Source organism: Perissodus microlepis, chromosome 4 (genome assembly GCF_051167445.1).
Source record: "Perissodus microlepis isolate ML-2025 ecotype Zambia chromosome 4, ASM5116744v1, whole genome shotgun sequence".
NCBI classification, from domain to species: domain Eukaryota; kingdom Metazoa; phylum Chordata; class Actinopteri; order Cichliformes; family Cichlidae; genus Perissodus; species Perissodus microlepis.
In genome coordinates, this window is record NC_140464.1 from 3,181,906 (window position 1) to 3,201,189 (window position 19,284).

The following is a 19,284-nucleotide window of genomic DNA, read 5'->3' on the forward strand; positions in this document are numbered from 1 at the left end:
ATGTTAATATCATTTAATGACTTTAATGCAAATGAGTTTTATTTCCTGCTCCAGGAAGCCGCTGTTTACTGTACACTCAATTAAATCCTCATCATACCAGGACAGCTTATGTATGCTTTTGTTAATAGAAGGTTAAGATGAAAATGGGGACAAAACACTAATGAGCTGCTGATTATGCACCAGACTCATATTCAGTAGGAAACAATGTATGGTTGAAATGCATGTCGCACCAAAACTAGGACTTTTTTTTATTGTTTTAAATACAGTTTTTTTGTGTTTTCCAGAGTCACAAATAATTGGAAACACATAAATAAATGATACATGCACCAATTTTCTCAGGCACAGCCGTCTGTTTTTAGTAATATCAGCTGCTTACATTTAAGGTGGTAATACCTCAGTATAGGTCTGCTGAAGGGAAAGTTTACTCAAAATCCCTCTGACCTGTGGTGGTATCTATCCACCTCGGCTGTGAAGACGTCCGTGTTCTCTTTTATGTTTACTTTCATTAATTTCAAGATAAGGCAGAAATGATAGCTTAAAATCTGCTACATATACTCCTATAGGCCAAAAGAAAATCCTGTGACCTCCCCCTTTTTGTGCACTGTATAAAAAAAAAGAACGGAGAATGGATTTTCGGTAAAACGGCAAAGCGGATTTGTTAAAATAAAAGATAAACAAACTTTGCGTTTCATTTAAAATGGCAGAACATGAGGAAAGAGGCAATAACAGTAAAGCAAACAGGCTACTGCCTTTGCACCTCTGCTTCTTGCCTCCCTAGTGATACATGCCAGAGATAACAGCTTAATTTCAACCTCAGCACTTTTACTGCACTGTCCAAGGCATTCACTGCATCAATGTAGCGCCATGCTAGTCACTCTCCACTGCGACAACTCACAATCTTTCTATGATGGAAGCTTTCAGAAAAGTGCCACGATTTAGCTCGCACACCAGCCGCCCTCCTCTGATGGCTTTGGTCTTTGGAGACTCTGCTGGCTGTTTGTTTCTCTGAGAACAGGTCACAGGGCAGACTTTTGATTGAATCCCCCACACTGTGACGAGTGAAGGGGGCGGAATCGTTCTTGATTTTGCTGCAGAAGCTCTTCCCTCTGCAAAACATTTCCTCCTTCACTTTGAAAAGCAGGTGCTGGAGCCACTTCAACACTGAGAGGGAAAAAAAATAACAACAGAACAAAACACACACACACAGACACACACAGACACAGTATCGTGTTTTCATATCTTTGTGGGGACATCTAATACCCTAAACCTAACCCTAACGTAACCTATTTATAACCCTATAACACAAAAACCACATTTTGAGTCCAAAAAATGCCTTTAACTTGTGGGGACCGGGATTTTGTCCCCACAGGCCTGTTGGTCCCCACAAGCATGGTAAACTTTGAATTTTTGGACCCCACAAAGATATGTAAACACGTTCAAACACACACATCAAAGAAGCTGAAGACTCTTTATGTGAAGAGCTCCAGTGAGCGAGTTCAGTGTAGAAGAGGAAATGCGTCGCACTTTTTTCCCCCCATATTTAATGACCAAGATCAGATCTACAAAATGATATATCGTGTGCTTCAATCTAAGAAGAATGAATACTTGGAAAATGTTATTATATACACTTCAGCGAAAATGTTTCAGTTCTGAGTGAAATCATAAATGTTAGACAGCAGACTTCAAGGGTTTCGTTTTTTCTGAAATTTGAATCGATACTGGAAAAAAAGAAACAAAGAAACTACATTACACCTGTTTTTGGGCCACGCTGGTGTTGTTCATTTGGAGAGCTGCGCAGTCATAAGAGAGGATTTATAAAGAGGTTACACTGACGTGTCAGGTCCCGTATCACACCCGTAAGGTCCCGTAAGGATGTGCTTTTCGCTCGCTTTAATCGCCGCACTACATTCTGAGCTGTGGCTTCACCAAACCGGGCCTAAATAGATCACGTTCCGCGCAAATCCTCAATTCGCTTCCTCGTGCATTCGGTGTAGCAGGAGACTCCGTGCCACGCTGGCCGGGATTTCCTCCGAATGCCCAGCTTTGCGGAGCACTGACCCCGCGTGGCACCGGCGACATGGCGGGCATGCCAGACTGTGATTAATGCTGACATAGGATGCACCCTGGCTGCCTGGGGTGTTAAGGCCACCGTGGAAGAGGAGATCCACCTTGTCGGTGCGTCACGTTGAGAAAGCGGCCGCATCGCACACCGCCTCCGTCTGCAGGGGGCTGCAAAGGCCAGCGCTTAAAAGGGCAAACATGAATTGAATAGAGAATATGCTTTGTAGCACTTTTTTTGTCCTCCCATTGAAAAAATATTTGCTTACAGCAGCTGGATTGTTGTGAAATAGCAGGAACACAGGAACACTTTTTCTTTTAAGCATCCATATATACGTATGACTAGACATGACAAGCTCTTTTCAGCACTCATGTTTGCAGCACTTCGCTCATGCACCTTCACATGAGTAATGATCTAGCAACTTAAAAGTAATACAGCCATCTATACCCTCTCACACAGAGACAGCTCTGTGCAGGCACGTCTCCTGTTATCCATAGGGAGGGCAGAATGAAATGTGCTTTTTATCACGTGTCATGAACGCTCCTCATGCCTTCCCTCCCCCCTTTCATTCATATCCATGTTGAACCTCCCGTCAAAAAAATATTGGCAAATGTTGTAATTACGTGCCGAGGATCGGCGCCTCACATGGCTCGAGGCTGGGCGCAGTCCTGGGCCTGATATTTCAGCTTTATCATATTTTAGTTTTATTTGAGGACGGTGGCAGCACCGTGCCTCCAGTCAGCCATAATTGAAATGAGGGAAGGAAGATGTAGAGGCTGTGTGCCCCACTCCTTGTAATCAAGCCCTTAGTCCTGTGCGCTTCACCATTTTTCAAAGTGAAATATCCTCACAATCTTTATAGTAATACGCAGCGAATCCTCTTCATGCCTTAGCCCGTGGGTAATTAGGCATGAGAAAGTGTACTTTTTACATGCAGAGGAGCCGTGTGTTAGGAATGCCACAAACAGGGCCCGGGATGCTGCGAGTCCACCAAAGGTATTCGATTAAATTCAGGATAATGCACGTAACAGCGTAACAGCTGCTTTGTAACTAATTTATTGTGCTTTTTGCAGCAGGCGTGAGATCAGTATTCAACGAGCGATCCTATCTGTTTTCCCACATTCGCCGTGTGGGTTGCATGTGGGGCTCATGTGTTCGCAGCCGGATAGTGAAAAAGTGAAGCCGGGGGACTGATGGAGAAGTTGATGTATGATCCCTGGTGGCTGAGCTTGTTTGAAGCGTGGAGCTGGGCAGGTGATTCGGAGGCGCCGGCTCTTTAAACAGCGTAATGAGCCAGAGAGGATGCCCCCCCCACCCCAAAGACACACATACACACACACACCAGACGCCCCTCCTTCTCCCTCCATTACATCAGAATGTTATGAAGAGATTTGAATTTTTAGGAAATTCGGTTTCTGCATCCTGTTCATTTAAAGCTCCAGTGATCAGTTATTAGCAATTAAAATCAATCAGTATGAAAGGAAGTAGGTCCTCCAGCATGACGGACCCACAGCTGTCACCACCCCCCCCGACTTTTAACCTCCTTTAGCCCCTCGTTTTGTTCAGTCTCCTTGTTAGTCAACTGACAATACATTGGAGCCACGTGTCAGTCAGTTTGCTGTGGAGTTTTTCTGCCCCCTAATGAAGAAAGTAGAAAAAAATCTGTTATTTCAGCTTCTGTGTCAATATTAAAGATAAAAAGGCCTAATACACAACAAGACCCATGCACAATATATGAAAGGAGTGAGAAACGGCTCCTTTATTTCCACAGACACGGGTGCTCCGCTTCAGGTGAACGTGGCGTGATCAATTTTTGCATATTTATGAATATGATAAATATGATATCGATTTCACCCGCCCTACCCTCGCCTTATATTCCACTTACATTGCAGGTTTCATACAGATTAGATCCTTAGAGGGTCTTGTAACACTGCTCTCTACAAGGGCAGCAGTGCACTCCCACCAGTGTCTGATGACACTCTAACAGGTAAGTACACGGGAAACAGGGTGGAGGGGGCGGTGTCACGGCGTGAGCACAGAGCAAGACAAAATGAAAGCCGCTACACGTTTAGATAAAACGAAACAAAGGCCGAGTGAAACTGGTCCTCGTGTACAATTTACCGCGCATCTCTTCGCAAACACATTTCTTGCAATGCTGAACATAACGGCGGCTTCAGCTCGGGGAAGAAACAAAGGCGAGGGGGCACGCGGAGGAGAGAGACGGGCTACGAGGCTTCTATGCGGCGTTTCATTGCTGCTGATAATATATAAATGCATGCACACATGGATGCTGCTCGTAAATGAATAAACACATACATCAATTTCAAAATCCAACACATTTGAATTTCAAATGCAGCGGTGCCTTTCTCTCTCTCTCCCTCTCTTTTTTACGATATGTCTCATTTCTCTTGTGGAGATATAAAAGGAGAGGGCTGAGAGGGAAAAATTAGAGGGGTGGGAGAACAAATGCTGTATGGAATTTGAGATTATGTATTTGGTTTGTGTGTTTCCCTCCTGTTTAAATCAAACATGTGGGGGCCGCGTAGCCCTGGGCTTGTTGCTGGTGACAGTTTCAGTGTTTCTAGACTTCTCTCCTCCCCCTTTTCAGCAGCAGTCCTGAATTGAGAAGCGGGGTGGAACGGGGTGTGGGCTTCTGGCGGAGGGTGAATTAAATAGTCACTCTCTCTCTCTCTCTCACTCTCCCCCCTTGCACTTTCTCTTTTTTTCAGTGGCGTTTAAAATCAATTCATTCAGTGGACTGCTGACACAGCCCGGCCCAGAGAGCCCAGGATTTATGGCTCCCTCTAATGGGCATGCTCTGAACCAAAGCCCTGCCGTCAGCACAATCCTGCCAGCCACCCATCCGCCCCGCTCCCTCACTCCATCTACCTTTTAAAGATGCAGGCATCCCTCCTCTTCCTTCCTCTGCTCCTCCTCCCCCCTCTCCCCCTGCTCACATCGCCCCGATGCTGGCGGCAAAGAGGGCCTGCGAGCCCGCTCGGGATCCAACAAATTTATAACACGACGCAAACAACAGCATCTTCATTTTGTAACACTGGGGTGTTAAATGCCTTCTCTTTGTGCTTCACAGTGATTAATATCAGAGGAGTTTCTCTTCCAACAAGTGGTGCTTTCCAGAGCGGTGAATAATACCTTGCTAACTATTATTAGACATCTATTAATATCTGCAGTAGTTCCCATAGCAGCATTGTATTTATTTATTTATTTGTGGATAAAGAGGAGCACATATTTTTCTGTAATGTAGGCAGACATTTGGAGTGGTGATGCCCGAAGAGCACTGTGATTACTCACCGTAAAAGCAGAGGATTTCTATTTCTCCAAAAGGAAGAAGAAATAAACATGTTCAGCCTCATTCTTTTCCTCCTTCTAATCATTAAAATCCAAGGAGATCTTTTCTAACAAGTGGTGGCTCCCAGAGCAGTATATAACGTCTCTGCATCCATTATCTCGTCTGACTAGTGGCACTACCTAAGGTCTTGTGAGTGTATATATATTCATGTATTCATAACCAAGTCTAGTCGTGTCACAGGATCTGAAACAATTTATGGCGCAGAGAAGAAAAAAACATGATTGAAAACACTCGCCTGTGAACTCAGTCAGTGTAAAGGCATAAAAAAATGATCATGGCCCGAATTGCAATGACAACACCAAGTCGCTCCTGTGCACTTGATTCGAGTGAGTTGGCCAGTCTCTCGGCAGGAGGCTGTGCGCCGCTGCTTTGTGTTTATTTCTATGACAGTATGTCTGCGCGCACAAAATATGCCACGCCACTCTTGACCCCATTATATCCTCAGGCAACGTGGCAATTTGCAGACAAATACAGACCTTAACTTCAGCCCTGGAGCCTGCAACTTACATCCTTCTCCATATTCCAGCTCGGCTCCCGCAGCCTGTCAAGGCGTTATGGGCCCTGAATTAGCCTCCCATTACAGCAAGGCTCCAGCTTCCCCCTAAAGTTAACCATAACTGACCATTTGCCGTGGCTTCGTTATAAAGCCATGCATGTAAAATCAAGTCGTGGTCCCTGGCCGTCACATTCGATTTCAAAATACAATCCCCAGCTCCCCCTCTCGGAATCTCCATCTTTCTCTCTTACTTAAGTTCAACCTTCTCCTTGTTTCATAAAATATGATCTGATTAAAATAGATTACACACCTTGTTAGCAGAGCGTTTCATATTTGATACAGTGTTGCTTTAAGATGGGCAACCTCTTTCATGATTCAAAGTGATTGTGGCCTTGTTCTCTGGCCTATTTGTTTAATAAGCTCTGCTACATCAGCGGGCCTTTTAAGTGAACACGCTCCCCTGCAGCAAAGGCAAAAGATCAATACCCACACCTGTAAAAAAACACACAAGAAATTTTTTTAAAAAGAAGGAATCACGGCGGCCAAGGATTTTCTCCTTCTAAGGAGTGGGAGACGAGATAATAAGCAGCAATCCTGACTGTATGAGAGGAAACCCAAAACAGGAAGCAGCTTTTATGTGCTGACCTGTAGGGAGAGCTACGGGTCAGCTGTGAAATATTTAGGCCCGATTAGCCCAACGCCGCTTAAACTAAAGCTTTCCGATCGTACGAGGTATGCAAATGGGATATTACAAACACAAAGAAGAAAGGCAGCGTCTTTGAGGGTAAATGAATTCATTATAATCCTCACCTCATCTGCTCACTGATGGAAGACTTCTCGTGTAATCGCTGATGGGGGGAAACCTTCCACTGTACCCGGGGAGCTCAGATGTGGGAATAATACCGGGTCGGATCGCCTTAAAATGAAAATAATACTCCCCCATTTACCGTGAACAAAGTCCATGTAAGAGGGTATAATGTAATACTGTGCTTGAGGAATGTAATTATCATTTAGTGGGTCCGTGAGCTGTGTTTGACAGGGCCTGAACTGCATGAAAAACTCATTTTCATTTTTCTTATTATATCATGATTATATAAACATTCTTAACCAGTGGCCACAGCAGCAGCAAATTATTGCAAATTAGCCCCATATTGCCAGTTTTTAGCAGAGGCAAATGAACAAGCACTACAACTCCAGTGTTTATTCCATAAATCAGCCAAACGCAGCACCTGTTGAGAATGTAAATAGCTGAGGCTATTTGATTAAACTTGCATCAAAACATTTGAAGAGCTCTGCTCGTTTTTGGGGCTGTTTATCCTCCTGTTTTCTTCTCCACGTTAAGTTTGTTCTCTCCGCCCACGCCCGCTGCAAGCCGAGTTTCGATGGGCGGTGATGGGGGAGACATAACACCCACCAGCTATACGTGGGGTCACGGGAGGTCCGTCATTACCGAGCCACAGTGGTGATCACGGCAATAATATAGAACTATAACCGAGCAATTAGACTAATGGAAAACGTCCCTATTTCTCCCGGTGTGCTGCAGCGTGACGCGCCGCATGCCCCGCGGGCCCCCCGCCGAGATGAGGCTGGAGATATGAAGTGGAGAGGAGGTAATGGCTGGGGCCCATTGATCCTCGCTGCCACCTGCTATATGGCTCCGCAGAGGACGGGCGAGGAAGCTGAGAGCTTCATCTGGGGAGAGATCACACCGACTCCTGGGCTCTCAGGCATATGGATAAGAGTCTTTTTCTAGTCTTCCGCTACTTAACCAGCGCACATCAGCACAATATGGCCGGATAGGGTAGAGTAGGACGCGCATACATACAGCCTTTATCGCAGTGAGAGAGCTTTCACACCGAAAGGGCGTGAAGCTGTTTCCTCAAACTCTGGAGTGTTTCGCCCCTGGAGAGAAGAAAGGTGACGACCGCTAAATAAGAACCACAATAAGTGGCAAAGGTCTCGCTCTCCTTTTCTTTTTTGTCTGCACGCAGACGAGTTGTTGCTGCGCTGTAAAGCCACAAAACCATAACTCATAATTTGTGTTCATGAAAAGGTAATGTGATGGAGATGCAAAGGATGCCTGTAGCGCTCGCCTCCAAATACGAGGCCCCGTGTTAAAAAGCCAAAAAAGCTGGAGTCGGGTAGCAAACCAGGTTTTCTCTCTTAACAACTGTCACAAAGGTAATTCCTTGTAATTAAAGTTAGGAAATAGGCTGCTAACACACTGCACCCAATCACAGTTTGCTTTGCCTCACCTTCAGCACCTGATGCCACTGAACTGGACCTCTCGACAGCCTTTGCCGCGTCGGTGCCTTTGGGAGAGGTTTTATTGGAATGTGACGCTGACTTCTGTCTCCGAAAGGCAGCAACAAAGGCTCAGTGATGTGACAGTGGCTTCATCTATCTTTTATATACAGCCTATTATATTTGTATATAATACGATCGCTCAGAGAGAAAGTCAGATGAAAGAGAAGCTCTTACTTTTTTCTCTCCCGCTGTGCACCACTCCGACATGCTGTTCATTTACCCGATGGACACAGCAGAGAGACGGAGAGAGCTGTTCCCGTGCAAGGTGAGCAAGACGTTGTTGTCAAGCAGGAGGACACTGCGCAGATTTGTTTTGCTAGGTCTTGCAAGTAGGAGCTAAATCTCTAAAGTTACAAAGTTAGCGACAGCGCAGTGAACTAAAACGTGATGATCGCCGCTGTGAGCGAGAGGGGCGTCGGGTGGATGGGCTGAGATGGTTTATAAATAAAAAACAAATACCTACAATATTAATAAATGCCCTAATTCAAACTGACTGGTCAGGATTGGCATAGCAGACAGAGTGGCATTAAACAGGGACTTGTGACCCCCACCCAAGCTGGACCTTAATGCTGTACCACCCTGAGAAACATTTCATTGCACTCCCTGGTTGAATTTGAAGTGTGCTGCTTCCCTGAACATCCCCAGCTGCAGAGTGTGTGTGCTCTGATACACATGAAACCACATCCATGACCTACGTCACAGACCTCTAACAGCCCCCGGAGTACATGCATACATCACCGGGGCGATGTGAGCAGCTGTATCACTGGAGAGGTAATCCCAATCCCTCTTCTCTAGTAGCTGAAAACATCGGAATTTTACTATCTGTCCCTTCACTTTAGTAAAGTGTGTTTTTAATCTAACTGAACCTACCATCAGTAAGACATCAGAATAAGATGCTTTAAAAAAATGTCACAATGAAAATAAAGCACTGAAAGTGTTTTTTTTTCCTGTGGATAATTTTTGAAGACAATTTTCTAAAAATCTGGTTTCGATCTTTTAGCCTGTGAAGCTAAAAACAGGAGGAAAAAATCCAAAACTAGACAAAGAATGTGCAGCATGTTCACAGTGATGATGTTCACAACTTAAACCTCTGCTCAGGAAAAGCTGTGGATAAATTACCTTAGTGTAAACTCCACTTGGCTATAAGATAAGATTAAAAAAAAAAGTCAACCAGAACACAACAGACCAACAGGAGGGGGGGTCCGAAGGGGGTTAGTTAAGAGTCTGACCTGCCCAGCTGGGGGTCTCCATGTACAGGTGAAGCCGGTCGGCCTGGAGCTGGGTCACTAGACTCGCTGCTGTTGGCACAGGTGCTGATGAATCCTGAAAATGGAGAAGAGAGGAAAGCTCCTATTAGAAAACAGAGTGCAGCAGCGAGAGGAGGTGATTCATTTAATTATGCGCTAATGAAACAGGGAACAGAATTCAGCCTTCTACTTTTACTACTTCATACTAAAGCTGCCACAATATCACACTTTTGCTTCACGGTGATCAAACATTTCACAATAACAACATCAGTGTGACACGTGCAGAAAATCTGAAAAACACAGTGAAAGAAATCATGTTTGTAACAGCAGATTTTCATCCAAAATCCAAAAATATATCTTAAACATGAAGGAATGTTTCAGGTTAGTCCTAACGTGACATGTGGAAGAGGACAGGTGAACGCAGTCAGTGTGCTACAAACACCTCAGCGATATTAACTTCACCCATATGTCGACTACACCTGATGTACAGCGAACACTTACTTCACAAAGACATTTGGCTGGTAATATTTAGAGACTTTCACCTTTTTAGATAACATAATGGAAAAATTCACAGGGAAATACTTTTTTTCTTCAGGCCTGTGGAGCTGGATGGTTCTCACTGTGTGATGCTCAAAGAAAAAAAAATTCCTTTGAAAACCTCAGCAGCATTAGTTTTTTTTCAAAATCTACAAACCCTGTTGGGAGCAGTTTCATGCAGGAACTATTTTTTTTCTACCCAACTACACCCCCCAGCCATATTACTGTGCAGAAGGGGGCATGCATTTAGCAGTGAGTCCAGGCTTGCACTTCTAACAGAATGTCAGGATGTAGAGTGGTGCACACCTTGGTTTAGCAGCAGTGCAAACTAGCTGAACCCTTCATTTAGTTGCTGAATGCAATCGGTAAATAGTTCCTGCATGAAATGCCTCAAAATAAGGTTCACAAATTTTTACCAAGCAGCTCAGTTTCATGTTCGTTTTTGGTGCAAAATCAGGCCAGTGCCATCAGGCTCTATTATAACCTTTCTACAGTCTCCAAAACAAGCTAGATGCATATATGCTACTGCGACTGAATTGTCCCTTTAATGGATAGTTAAAGGGACGTCTAGTTAGATGAGGAGAAGTGATTAGTTTGGCTCTGCGAAGGCTTAAATAAGCACCAAATCCTAGTAACACCTTAAAATAACTAACAAATAAGGAGCATTTTATTTGTTTGACACGTTCGCACAACTTCCACATAAAGACAATGATGTGTAGTTGTAGGGGCGTGAGCTGCTGGAGCCGTTTCTTGACATTTCGTCCTGCTGCGTAGCATCTCCAGCTAGCATGAGGTGCCAGATACAGTGAGGAAGTGCAAGTTTTTGTTTAGTCTCTTCACAGGCACAGTGGCACCAAAGTTGACAACCTCACTGCAACAACAAGACTTCCAGCTGTTGCTCACCAGGAAGTAGTTATAGTGAAATCCATTTAAGTCGAGGTTTCTAAAGACGTCTCCTGTCACTCGCAATAAGTTGTGATGATGGCAGAAAGTAACACTCTGAATTTAGCGATCAAAAAAAACAATGTCGCAATTACACCGAGTACGTTTGGTGCATCGTTTGCAGAGCTGGTATTAATCACCGGCGCTCGATGCTGTCAGACGTTACATCCCGTGTGTGTGAGATGCAGAGCCAATACACAAAGCATATATATCTGAATGTTCCTGCATGTTTGTGCCTCAATGGGTGACTGTTCTCATGCAGCAGGAGGTTTTTCTGCTGACTTGTGTATCTTCGCAGGCCTCTGGTTGGCTGTTGCCCAGAAGCCCAGCCGGTGAACCGCAGAGAAACCGCATTGATTTCATCCCAGCAGAAATCCCTTCTCCTGGTTCCCGCCTCCCTACCCCGCCCAGCACCTGATTAAGCATTTGCAGGGAGCCATGCCAACACAATTTGTCATTTATCAAAAGTAATTAAAAGCAATTTCTTTTCTCTTGTTGATTGGGAATTGACTAATTGTTGAGTCAGTGAAAACGGGGGAATAAATAAAACAGGGAAGGATGAATTTTACATAAACTCGGAGGAAAACATAAACGCTGTAAAACGAGGGCCAGACATCTGGCTCTGTGATTTCTCTCTACATGATTATGGCTGCAAAACCGAAACAGTTGTTTAGCGCATTCAGATATACAGCCCATAGGCAGTAAATAATATATTAGAAACAGCATATTGACTAGCTGACTTAAAAGGGTGTTTTCACTTCATGTTGTGTGAACACAAGAGTGGGAGGAAAATACAAACACTGGTTGGTTATTTGTTAACAGGAAAAAAATGAAAAACGCTGCTCCCACTTGTGCCAAAAGAGATATTTGAGCCGGTAAATACCAACATCTCAGTCTCGGAGAACCCCCCCAACCCCCCCACCCGCCAAAAAAAGAGACGAGACACAAGGTGGAGAGAGGCTGGAGCCATCCCACAGCAGAGGTTACAGTACATCTATCCAATGAAACCAAGCAATACCGTTTCAACATTATCGGTAACAACCTCTGAATGCACCATTACCTTCTATAAGGGCAGAATGAAATGTCAGAATTGATTCGAGAGGGGAGGGTTGAGATATAAGTGGGCAGCTAAGGTGGCCATTTTGTTTCAGCGGCCCTATTCGGTGTCCCTGGATCATTAGCGGACGGTAAGAAAGAGCTGGAAGAACATGAAGGAGGTGTGGGTGGCCATCGCACGCATCTCTGGTGACAGCATATGAAAAAGCAACCAAAAACAAACACACACACACACACACACACTGACATGGCAGGAATCAAAGGGGGGAAAACAGGCACGCTGGGAGTCGTTTAAAATTTCGCACCACTTTGTAAATAACTTTAACTGCACAAATACCTGGTTTCGCTCCGGGAGGATGAAAAAATTTTCCAGCCAACAATTTATTCCCTGCCAACAAATGGCGCCGTTGCTTCAATGAGACTATTTGAATATCCCTTTGAAGGCTGCAGATGGACAAGCAATGCTATCATTGCCTGGAAACACAGAAATAATTGGGCAACAGTGGAAGAAGCCTACATTCATGTCTCTGCTGAGACCCAGCTTGGAGTATCTAAATTAACCTCTCATTCTCCTGCCTTTTGTTTACGTTCCTATTTATCATAAAAACTCAATTACTTATGTTCCCCAACATGTATGGTTATTAATGTTCTAATTATGCTTTTCCCCTCTAATCTTTGCCTCGCAATTTGGGTGATGTATGTTTAAACAATGCACCGAGTCCCCTGGAAGTGAATGCTGAATTAGGACTATGGATGGTGACAAATTAAAGGGGAAAGCCGACATCCAGTGTCTTTTAAGGTGCTGGGGCACCACTCGCTGCCCGAACAGCTTCAGTGCACCTCTGCGTCGACTCCCCATGTTTCAGGCGTTTTACTGGGACGAGCACGTTCTTTCAAATGTGACGTGTCATCTTCATCATTGCTTAATGCGCTGCTCATGCCAGTACAGAGGCGTAACCTTTTACAAAAAGTATTTACCTATTTAACAAGATAAAGTGGATGAGATTAAAACATACCATTTGTGCTGCCTGTCTTCACTCTACCTGGACATCTTCACCTTTCTGCAATCCTTCCTGGCTGAAGAATTGTAAAATGTTATTACTATTATAGTTAAATAAAGTCAAATCTACTATATTACCAAGTATAAGCTGAAAATGTAAAGTGCTGGAGAAATTTCTAAACAATTTCTTCAGGAAAAGAAGCAATAAAACACCATGAAAACACCTCACCACCCATAAAACAATATTATTGGGAAACTGTGCATAAAATATCAAAATAAAAATGATTGTTCTTCAGGAAAATGTTCCGCATCAGTATTAAATTGATTAATATTACTGCTGCACATTGAGCTAATCTTAAATACTTTATAGTCTGTTTAATGCCCAGCCTCTTATTCTATAAATCATGTGTTTGTAGTGGCTGTCCTGTGAGAGCCACATATCTAGGAAACACACAGTTGTTCCAAATCACAGGCCTCTTCAAACAGTAAAGTAAAATAATAATTAAAAGGCTGGATCAGTGTGTGACATGGTTAACTATCAATATCCACAGTGGATTCAAAATATAAATGAAAAATGAATGTGGAGTGTTAGCAAAGCAGCTGGTTAAACCTATTACACTCGGGTATCCTAGTAGATGCTAATCTGAAAGTGCTGCTGAGATTGCACCTGTTTAACTTGCCTGATTTATTAGCCCGGACATGGTCAGAGCTGCTGCCTCTCCATCATCGTCACAGCTTTCCTTATAAACGGAGTTATTAAAAAAATCTCAAACTCAATCTTCACTACATCATACATGTTAGCCAAAGCGGTTTACAAGGGGAAACTCCTAGGTTACGATGCTAAATCTCTGAAGCCTGTTTACTTGCAAATGCTAACTGGCGTTAGCTAATTGGCTAATGCTAATGTGTTAGCATACCAAGCACAAATCATAGCTTATCTCAGAGCAGTGAAAGCTGACCAGCAGCAGCTTGCTTCACACTCTGGTCTCGTCTCAAAGGTCAGAAGTTTATCCAAAACCACTGAAGGAAAAAACTACTAGCCTCCGAGTTTACTCAGCTTCAGTCACGGACACGCCCTCAAACCTGAGAGAGCTGCTTTCATGAGAATGAAATAAGCACAGCTTTCAGCAACAACATCCGACTGCGGCCGCAGGCTGGCAGCAATGTAAAAGCTGGATTTACATATTAACTGACAGGCGAGGAGCTTGAGGTAGACAAATAGCTTTATTTCGGTACATTTTAATGTGTATTTTTAGGCAAGTACTGCTTGCCTTGCTTGTTCTAACTAAATGCCACAATTTGACTTAATGGAGTATTCTTCTAAATGATGAACCACTGCTACACTGCTGAAACACAGCTGAACAGGTTGTGTATAGTGTGTATGTAAGAGAAGTGCACCATGCAAACATAATGGCATAAAAGAACCTCAGTACCGAAGCCAGACTGTTGATATTTGGTCAAACTGACTAGAATGAACTATACCTTGATGACAGTTACCAGCTAATTGTAGCTCTGCCAGACAGACAGGCTGTTAGTACAATTACTGAAAAGGCAGCCACATCATTTGTAAGATAATTGCTGCAGAAGGGAACCAGCAGCGTCCACTTTGGTGACTCAGACTAGCAGAGGTGAGGCTGACCGTAAAGCTAGTGGCTACAGCCTCCTGTGTTGCTATGCACCTATCAAAGTGACCCGACTTCAAACTCAAATAAACTCGAAGTTTCACTTGACCTCTATGAAATAATCTACAAAGGCTGAAACCATTCTTGTACCAGACTGAAAACTTTTGAAACCAGCCTCAAGTGGTCACCTGAGGAACTACAGCTTTCAGTGTTTCTGCATTAGCTTTATTTTCAACCCCACAGGCTGTGGTCAGGTCCCACAGTCATAAGAGGAAATGTTACATTTTTTGCATTGCGACCACGTTGATAAATAAAGCGCATCACACCAGCAGTAATGATTTTACTTTGCACCAAAGTTCATAAAGCTGAGCGTGGTTGGCAGGAAACTAAGCTTTAAATGTCAGTCCACAATCTGTGATTGGTAACCCATTCAACTGTGTTGGACTCGGCGAGTATGAAAGCCAAAAGGAACGATTCACATAAATCTATCGCACTCATCAAACCCTTCAGTGACCTCTCGCGCCCTATGGATGGGAGTATTGTCATCCTTGAAGAGGCCATTCATTTCATCACTGGTTAAAAAGGAGATCACTCAGAGCAACTTTGTATTGACTTGAAGTGACCCTTCTGAGGGAGAAGTAGACCCAAAGCAACATGCCCGACAAAGAATAACAGAGCCGTCCAATCCCTGCACTGTCGGGGTCATGGTTCATGTTTTTCCTATAATTTGTCACTCCTGTGTATGTCCAATAACAAATCTTCTCCTGGGAGCGATCTGATGGAGACATAGAGACAGCTTGTGTTAGATTGTTTATACATGTGGATTTATTCCAGCTCAGCGAGCATGTGTGATTCCATCCAGCCTTTGTTCAACATAAAGCAGAAAGTTGACTAATCTCACCAGCAACAAAACAGATGTGCATTTGGAAAGAGACAAGAATGCACAAAAAAAAAAAAAATAATAATAAATGACTCCCAAAACAAAGCAAAGTACTTTTGGCTAGCTCTTCTTATTCTTCTTGTGAAAGGCTATAGGTATGACAGCTTTAGAGGTATGAAATAATGTCAGCGCGAGCCACGAGGAGCCCCTGCAGAGAGGCTGAGAGGGTCCTGTACTGCCTCAAGCAATAAGTGTTCTTCAAGGCTTTTCCTCAGAGCACTTTTACAAGAGCACAAATTAGGTGTAAGGAATGCCGGCGCTGGCGGCGCACCAAGCCAGCAAACAGAGAAAAGAGAAAAAATAAAATAAAAATAAATATATAAAAAAAAACGGGGTAGAAACTTGGATGACAGTGAAGAAACGGAGGGCGTCATAAAGCGCGGAAAATAAGCTCTCACTTTCAAACGTTTACAGCGGCTCAAATATCTGATGATACCTCTCATAGCTTTTAATCTTTAATGTGAAAAATTAATCATCCCATTCATTATTTTAATAGCTGTCATTTTTCTCTCCCCAAAGTGATGATTTATAACCATTAAGCCCTGCATAGGCTTGTGTGAGAGGGATTTATCGTAATGTTTGCACCAGGTAGCCTCCAACCATATTTCATTACTCTGACAAGCCATTAAAATGCCCTGGTGATTAAACAACAGCTCTGAGGTCAGTGTGTAAAGCTGTTTCTTTACCCATGCAGGAGCGCAGCCGTGCAGGCGGGGACCGCTAGCCTAACAAAGCCCCTTTCGCCTCTGGTTCCCTCCAGACTGGCAATCGTACTTATAGATCTCTATCTGTTGTACCGTGCGAGGGCGACAGGGGCAGATGAGAATAATGTGCATGCACAGAAGCTACAATGAAATAAAGTTAAGAATGGGGCTATTACAGCGCTTTTCCTCCGTGGTTTGACACTGTGATAACTGTGCACTTACAGGAAAAACTCCTGCTTCAGATACTCCTATATCCATCTGTCTGCGGGGCTCACAGTGTTCCAGGAGTTATTTTTGTCTTGTCATTTATGCCTCTGGTCTACCCACTACTCCCTTCCACTGCTATTTCAGTTATTGTTTTCCCACTGATCCCACCATATATAGATTTGTCTAGTGCACCCAGGGCGTGAGTGGCAGCTGAAGGAAAATACAAACAGAATTTAAATAAACTTAGACCTTCGTGAGGTGAACACGGTTGGCGCATCATATGCACCGACTGCCTTTGAATATTAAAAAATGGGAATTTTGTGTCAGGAGTTCCCGTTTTCATTATCTCCAGTTTCCAGTCATGCGCGTAATGTGCCGACATGCCTCAGTCATTACTTCAAGCAGATTTGGGGTGCTCACTGTGAGCGTAGTTAAAACGTGAAAAAAGACAACCGTGTCACAAATGGGACATAGTTAAAAAAGTATTGTTGCTTCATTGCATTCTGGTCTACTGAATTCACCATCTGGAAATGGTATCATTGCCTCTTCCGCCCCAATTTCTGCCTGTTTTGTGTTGCCTGTGTGTGTGTGTGTGTGTGTGTGGCTGTGATATGGCCATTGTAGGAAATAAACCTTAGTGTTTCATTCTGAAGCAGCGATACCAACACCTGATGTTTCACTCCAGTGTTTTTAACAGATGATATCCCATCATTATTTAAAGGAATCACATTGGAACACACCACAACCACCACCACACGAGGATGGCCTAAAGCGCAGGGACAATGCTGTTTTGTTAGCGGTTAAAAAAGGAAAAATGTCAGTTTTAGCGAACAGATGCATGTATGAACAGCAGGCCAGGGAGCTGCGGGGAGGGTTTAACTCCCTTGCATATACTGTATATCCATGTCTAATGTCCTGAGCCCAATGAGCTGGATTGATCACTGATGCCGCATCTGACAGTGACTGACAGTGCCTGTAATTGCTGTGTTTGCTTAGGGAGACGGGCAAACTACCGTGGTGGGACCGCGTGGCAGAAGCATGCAGACGTTTCTAAATTACCAAGATTTTCACTTCTGGATAGCAGCTGACTGCTCACTGTGACTACGGCAGGAATCAGACCTGTTGTCACGACCAGCAAACTCCTGCTCCAAGTCAGCTCTCGTAAAGGGTCCTCACACATCTCAACTTCAACAAGTTGGTATTAATTTGAGACGGATTCTCCAACAAAACACAGCAATTAGATGAGACATGCTTTTGTGAGGCCAAACATGCCCCTGGAGAAGAGCTTGCAGCATGCGGCTAGCTTACCTAATATTTGGTTCAGGATAGATTATTTACTCTGAAACTTTGGTCCGCAGCGCTACATTTACTATTTATACATTATGAGAATCAATGTCAGCGTCTGGGTACAACTCTACGCTCTAGGTCAACACAACAAGAAGGAAGGAGGCACCGGCTTGTTGTACTATTCAGCAATTGCACTGATAGGTTAATAATTTAACAAGTCGAATTCTTAAGATGGAAAAGTCCCGAGTTGGCAAAATAAAAATGACAAAATTCACACATAAAAAAACAACTTGCCAATATATTTGAAAATGCAGTATAATCACGAGAGAAAGTACTAATTATATGCAAAAAAACCCACAAAACAATCCAATTTGTGGAATGCATTTGCCATATGGTAAATGGATTGTATTTATATATATTTGAGTGCTTAAAAAACAACCCCCCCACTATGTAACAGTGCACCAGCACTGATGCATTAATGTATGTTTTACCCAGAACAAATTTCATTTCCTAAAGTGAAATGTTTTGTATAATCTGTTTTTTTCTGAGATAACAAGAAACAATCGCTCTCTCAAATTGATGTAGCGTAGTAAAATATACAATCGTTCCCTCTAAAATGTAGTTAAACAGAAGTTTAAGGTAGTAAGAAGCTCAAAAAAGTACTTTAGTGCTAAATGCACTAAATGTCCGTCACAGCCAGACGCGACTGGGTTAAAGCGTATTAAACCGCAGAAACACATATTGGCAGTTAGATGGGATTTCAGCCTGTGCCAGAATCTAAAAACTCTGTGTTGTTAACATTTACAGCTCCTCATCCTGAGGGAGAGAAGTGATCATCAGTGAAATCACCCTCATAGATTTGAAAGCCTCAACTAAAAACGGGGAGATATACTATAGGCCGCGATTTCTGCAGTTTTATTTCTTTTCACCGCTGGAGCTCGGATCGTCGGTGATGAATGGCAGAGCATACTCTCTGGCGTTCTCCTCTTGCCACGGCGATCCAACAGTTGTCACAGAAACAAAACGAAAGCTGCAGAGGGAAATTTGCATTCTAATGCGCCCAGAACATCTCATGTTTGTTGTGTCCCTGATGAGAAGTAGAAAAAATAGCGCTAATTTGTAATAGATATCAAAATTCCCAGCATTAAAAAGTTAATTACCACAGCAAATATAGCAGTGATAAACGGCACATAATGCCATTTCTGCAGACGACTGTTGTTTCCGCCGAGCAGAAAAATATTTAGCATCCAGCTGTACTTTTGGATGTGAGCAAAGGGGGGGGAGGGGGGGGCGGGGGGGCGAAAGGTACTTGTAATTCAGAATATTTTTTCTGCAACTTTGCAAGTTTTCATCTATCAGCAAGGCACATTAAATCCCAGCTGGTCAGATGCTAGACTCCTGATGCTCGGCTTTAGACATGAAACAAACTGCTGCCGAAATGAAAGCAGTTCTCGGAGCTGTGGAAATTCCTCCTACAAGAGTCTATTAAAAATACATGCTCAAATGAATC

At 43.5% G+C, this 19,284-nt stretch overlaps 1 protein-coding gene across 9 annotated transcripts in view; it reads right to left on the reverse strand.

Annotated features, from left to right (window-relative positions):
* Nucleotides 1-19,284, reverse strand: part of LOC146388024 (RNA binding protein fox-1 homolog 3-like) — a 428,590-nt gene that overhangs the window by 196,014 nt on the left and 213,292 nt on the right. For all 9 annotated transcript variants that reach the window (XM_084925103.1, XM_084925113.1, XM_084925106.1 and 6 more), the window contains one exon: nucleotides 9,462-9,555. In XM_084925103.1, the coding sequence (XP_084781229.1) occupies nucleotides 9,462-9,483 (22 nt within the window). In that variant the 5' untranslated portion in view covers nucleotides 9,484-9,555. Of the gene's footprint in view, nucleotides 1-9,461; nucleotides 9,556-19,284 lie in introns of those variants that run through there.